Genomic DNA, 6,029 nt, shown 5'->3' with positions numbered 1-6,029 from the left:
CATCTCGGATCTTTTTCTGATCCAGTCGACTATGGTTAGAAAGGTAAGGCCAGCCCTTCACCAGTGGCCATGGTGATACTTTGTAGGAGGAGCGAGGGCCTGGTCGAGTGCCCCAAGAATTTCCTACCACAATCTATTCACTTTGAGACTTAGGTCTCGTCTGTTAGCTGAGTTCCCTTCTTCCTAAAAAGCTACAAGGTAAATACAGACATAGAAGGAAGAACCCCTCAATTATTCCCAGACGTGGAGTTCAGAGACATCTTCATGAGAGTTAGCAATATGCTATAGGAATTAGGAGTGTGCCTTCCGGAGACAGACCACATGGGTTAAACTCTAGCTCTGCCACTTACTGTGGGATTATTGGTGGTCTACTTCAACAATCCATGCCTAAATTTTCTCATCTCCTTGAAATGAACATAATAATAGTACCTAGTTCATGAAATTGTTTTGTGGATTAAATGAATCTATGTATCTATCATCTATCTATCTGTCTATCTATCTATCTATCTATCTATCTATCTATCTATCTATCTATCTCTATCTATTTATCTATCTATTTCTATTTTCTATCAGTCATCTACCTATTTATTATCTATCATCCATTTATCTATCATCTGTCTATCTACCTAATCATATATCTGTGAATCTATCTACTATCAATTGTATCTATCGTCTGATTTATCATCATCTATCATCTCTTAGAAGAGTGAATTGGCATACAGTAAGCAGCTAAGTTGGTCTTTGCTGTTGGATTTTCCTGTTGGATTTTCCTTCCCAAATTCTGCTCAGATCTATAGCTCCTAGAAAAAAAAATCTAAACCTCTTTTACTTCAGTTTTATAGGCTCTAATACTCACAATATATGAAATTTCAATCTATACTCCGAGGTTCATTTTGCTTCTCTTCGGGGACTGGCCAACCATCTTAATACTCATTCTGATAGTGTTTTTTCTAATTAAAAATTTTAATTGACAAATAATAATTGTGTTTACATATTTACAGGGTACAATGTAATGTTTTAGTCTATGTATGCCTTATAGAATGATTCAGTGAAGCCACTTAAATAAGCCAGTTGTTTTAAGTTTGACTATGTTTTCCTGAAAGCAGAGCCTTGTTGGCCTCACAGTCTCTTTTATATGGGGTAGCAATGAGGGGGTTGCTGTAATTAGATAGTAGAACTGCAGGGGCTCAGCCATTGGATCCACTTCACAATCAAAGAGAGAGACATTCTTTAAAGGGCAGGGTGGTTTCCTCTTCCGCAGTTCCTGAGGGATCCGCCTGGAATGATGTTGCTCCCCCAGACTCCCTTCTAATTCTTTTCCCAGTAGGAGTGATTACTCCTGGGGGAGTCAGTCAGAGACTTCAAGGAGCCAGATCCTGAGATGAGTCATCAGGAGATGCTGTTTCTTGGAACAATTACTACTTTGCTGTTTAGCATTTGGACAGTTCCTGAGCCTCTTTAGAGCTGTACTGCCTAAGGAGCATCCTTCCCTTAGAACTCTAGTTCTGTAGGATGCTAATGAAAAAGAAGTTCTGTGCTCAATTTCTTTTGGGAAATGGTGGGTTAGGAGAAAGTTGATGAGGTTTCCTTTTTTATTTTTATTTTTATTTAACTTTTAATATCAGGGGTACATGTACAGGTTTGTTACAAAGATAAACTTGTGTCATGGGGGTTTGTTGTACAGTTTATTTCATCACCCAGGTGTTAAGCCTAATGGGTAATAACCTGTTAGTTGTTTTTCCTGATCCTCTCCCTCCTCCCACCTTCCACCCTCCAATGGGCCCCGGTGTATGTTGTTCCCCTCTATGTGTTCATGTATTCTCATCATTTAGCTCCCACTTATAAGTGAGAATATGTGGTATTTGTTTTTCTGTTCCTGTGTTAGTTTGCCAAGGTTTCTTAATTCTAGGATTTTGTAGATCCTTTAATATGCTAATATGTAATGTGATTTTCCATGTGAAGAATATAGTATTCAGTGGTCTCCAGATTTATGAGAACAGTGAACATATTTTCCTGGAACGTCTACCTGTGATACCTGGGGAAAGGTAAGGCCTTCAAAGTAGAAGCCTTCCGGTATGGTTCTCAAATCTGCTACAGGTTATAATCACCAGGGAATTTACGAAAATTACTGTGTTCGGCTCCTACACTCAGGCATTCTGATGCAATTGTTAAGGGGTATAATTGGGGCCTCAGAAATTGCTTCCCAGGTAATTCTAATGTTCAGTGAAGCTTGAGAACCACTACCCTGGGGTCCTTTTGCCTAGCGCCATATTCCAGATCAACTGAGCACTGACCTGGTCCAAGTCATTGTTTTGCTGCCAAGAAGCTCCGGAGTCCTTTCTGTATCTAGGTTTTTAAAATTTGTAAGACAGGGAAACATCACATTCACCCTACCTCAGGTCTCCTGTGAGGAAGAAAGGCACTGATAGGACTTTGGAGAAATCATACTTTGCAAGAACATGTCTTTATCATTTTACTTTAGTTTATGGCAGGACATACAGAGGGGCAGGCAGGCCTAGAGGTCCCAATCCCAAGACATTGTTGCCACAATTTTTGGAGATTTACTGTATGGAAATCCACTGGTATGCCTCTTCATAATGTAGATACTGCTCCCACGGCAGATGTACTGCATCTGCATTGATCTATGGAGGTGGGGCACTGCTATTTACATTTTAAACAAATTCTTTGGATAAATTCTTATGCACACTGAAGTTTGAGAACTAGTGCTATGGTGGAGGGGTTGGTTACCATCAAGAATTTGCTCAGCTTGCCTGGTGGAAGTCTGTTCACAGCCCGCCCACTCTGGCCTCTCCAACATTTTATCTTATGACTCCCCACCTGCACCATTCTCTGCTTCTGCCAAATGGTGAACTTTCGAAGTCATCAATTACAGCATGTTTTGGCAATGGGGAGCAAAAGCGTATGCTTATTAAAGCCTCCTTTGGGGATCAGTTCATAGCTGGCTGGGGTGGCATTGGGTAAAACCCCTGAAAAAACTCCCAACTGAGATATAGGAAACCTTCAAAGAAGTACATTTCTTTTGGCACAAGGCAGGAAGAAGACAAGACTAGGAACCTTGCTGAGGGATGGGGTTTGGAAGTTTGAAATTCAAGAGAAACTTTCAAAGATATTAATTAGACACCTTGTTAGGAAGTCATATGAAGATAAATCACCTTCCTCTGGAGAATCACCTTGGGAACCAATTAGGATGTGATGCTGGGACAGTGAATATAAGAAGCACATCAGCAAGGTTTCATGCTAGATTGGAAGCTCAGGGAGAAAGTCTGGTCCCCTAGTCTTGTTATCTCAAAGTAAGTCTAAAAAAAATCTAAGGAAACACTAGCATCAGGGATATATTGCTTTGTCAAGGGGTAGAGGAAAGAGAGAGACTCCTAGAAGTGAGAATAAAACACAGAAGTATTGGAAGTGACCCCATCTCATCAGGTTGCTATGATTATGGGGATATCTGCAATTTTGTTTATGGGAAGGGAACAAAGACAAGGTAACTGAAGCCCAGAGAGGAAATATGACTTGCCCAGGGTCTTACAGGCAGTGTGGGTAAACTAGAAGCCAGGTGTCCTTTGGATTGGCAGGTGATGGGCAGACGACACACGAAACAAAAGAGGAGGGCATTAGCAAAGTAGAATTCAGGTGAGGACAGTTTGTGTCCAGCTCATGACTTTCAGATCTAATTTGTTTTCTTTGTTATTCTCCTTAATGGATCAGCTCAGTATTGGTCTGGCTGCCGGTACATCAGGTATTCAAACACTATGGAAGCCCTCCTTTACAGCCCTGTTCTAGAACTCCACTAAGAACGCCCAAATTTATTAACCTGAATTCCTCCAACAGCACTCAGACAACACCAGACTACAAAAATATTTCTGCTTTCAAATTTGGATGCTGTTTATTTTCAAGCTACTGTTTTTATTAGGGGCTTTGAGAATGACCAAACAAGGTTTATGGAGCTTTGTTAGGTGCCTAAAAAAACTTACGTTTGCTCTTTTGATTTCAAGGTTAACATTTGAGTATGTGTTTATGTACACCCTTAATAAGCTAGTCAACTCTAATTAGGGTAACAGCTGTTTGTTAAACTTTCATGTTGTTAGACTGAGAATAGTAATATTCCTACAAGTAGAGCCCATTGCTGATTGCTAATAGATATTTTTGTTTATATGTTTTTGTTAAGAGAATATAAATTTTCCTTCCTTAAAACATTCATTTAAAATTTTAAATAGCCACCTTATATATGTGGAGTGCTTTTAGCTTTCCAATGTGCAATGTGCTTTTGCCTCTGTTTTAACCTATGCATTAACCTTATCTCATAAGCAGGGTGAGCATTATGATTCCCTTTTGGCAGAGGAGGAAATTGAGGTTCAGAGAGGTTAAGTGCCTTGTGTAAGATCAAACAGCTAATTGGGGACAGTTGCAAATACAAGTGCTGACTTGTAAGTCTGGGAACCGCTTGCTCTCTGTTCTTTCTACGATAGAAGCATTCATCACTCTTTATCTTCTGTTACAGTGAGTGAGCTCTCTATCTGTCTATATCTATCTTTGACTGAAAAGTGTGTTGAAGTTGAGTGCCAACATGTAAGACATTCAATTTAAAGCTTTGTTACTTGAAATCATTTCAACTTCTCTTGAGGTGTCCCCTCCTCTGGCTCTTGTCTTAGCCGTTGCAGGTGAACCACTGGATGGATGGCTGAAAGGAATTACACCGTAGTGACGGAGTTCTTCCTTACTGCATTTACTGAACGTCTCCAGTGGAGGGTTCCTCTCTTCCTCATATTTTTGAGTTTCTATCTTGCCACTACATTAGGGAACACAGGCATGATCCTTCTGATCCGCGGAGATCGTCGGCTCCACACCCCAATGTACTTCTTCCTCAGCCACCTTTCCTTGGTGGACGTCTGCTACGCGTCCACCATCATCCCTCAGATGCTGGCTGTGCTGTGGGAGAGTGGCACAACCGTCTCCCAGGCTCGCTGTGCAGCTCAGTTCTTCCTCTTCACCTTCTTTGCCTCCATCGACTGCTACCTCCTGGCCATCATGGCCTATGACCGCTACGCGGCCGTGTGCCAGCCCCTGCTTTATGTCACCATCATGACCGAGAAGGCCTGCTGGGGTTTAGTCACTGGGGCTTACGTTGCTGGTTTTTTCAGTGCCTTTGTTCGAACGGTCACAGCCTTCACTCTCTCCTTTTGTGGAAACAATGAAATCAACTTCATTTTCTGTGACCTCCCTCCTCTATTAAAACTCTCCTGTGGGGACAGCTACACTCAGGAAGTGGTGATTATTGTGTTTGCTGTTTTTGTCATGCCTGTCTGTATCTTGGTGATCTTGGTGTCCTACCTGTTTATCATCATGGCCATCCTGCAGATCCGCTCTGCTGGAGGCCGGGCCAAGACCTTCTCCACCTGCGCCTCCCACCTCACTGCCGTGGCTCTTTTCTTTGGCACCCTCATCTTCATGTACCTGCGAGACAACACAGGCCAGTCCTCTGAGGGAGACCGAGTGGTGTCTGTGCTCTACACTGTGGTGACCCCAATGCTGAATCCCCTTATCTATAGCCTGAGAAACAAGGAGGTAAAAGAGGCTGTTAGGAAAGCCCTGAGCAAATCAAAGGCTTCTTGAAGACCCTAAATGGACCCCTGTGAAATATATCATTCTTTCGTTTCCCCATCTTTTCTGTCTTTTCTCAATAGCACCTTCTGGAGAGGTTTCCCAGGTAACCCTATGCAAAATCGCACCTGAACTCCCCATCTCCACTTTCTGATTTATTATTCTGTGTATTCACCATCTGACATATTAGATGTTTTATGTGTTTGACATTTTCTAGTGCTCACAACTAGAAAGTAAGCAACATGAGAGCAATTTTTTTTTTTTTTAAATCTGAGCTTCATTTCTGTATGTCCAGTTCCTAGTATAGCACCTAGCACGTGAAAGGCACTCAATAAATATTTGAACCTCAGGTTCCAGTGTCTGCTTTTAAGTTGTAACTTCTTCAGTCATCAGTTTTCTCATCTGTCAAG

At 41.7% G+C, this 6,029-nt stretch overlaps 1 protein-coding gene across 1 annotated transcript; it reads left to right on the top strand.

The window, feature by feature from the left end:
- Nucleotides 1-4,695: 4,695 nt before the first annotated feature.
- Nucleotides 4,696-5,631, top strand: LOC105552854 (olfactory receptor 9Q2). The gene has a single exon (XM_011998632.1). It carries the CDS (start codon nt 4,696-4,698, stop codon nt 5,629-5,631), a length of 936 nt encoding a protein of 311 aa, XP_011854022.1.
- The last annotated feature ends 398 nt before the right edge of the window (nt 5,632-6,029 follow it).

This window comes from Mandrillus leucophaeus, unplaced genomic scaffold, assembly GCF_000951045.1.
Source record: "Mandrillus leucophaeus isolate KB7577 unplaced genomic scaffold, Mleu.le_1.0 Scaffold578, whole genome shotgun sequence".
NCBI lineage: Eukaryota > Metazoa > Chordata > Mammalia > Primates > Cercopithecidae > Mandrillus > Mandrillus leucophaeus.
This window is presented reverse-complemented; position numbering and strand designations above follow the sequence as displayed.

Bases quoted from the DNA above. Each gene is read 5' to 3' on its own strand.
- LOC105552854 (XM_011998632.1), top strand. From the start codon at position 4,696: ATGGCTGAAAGGAATTACACCGTAGTGACGGAGTTCTTCCTTACTGCA.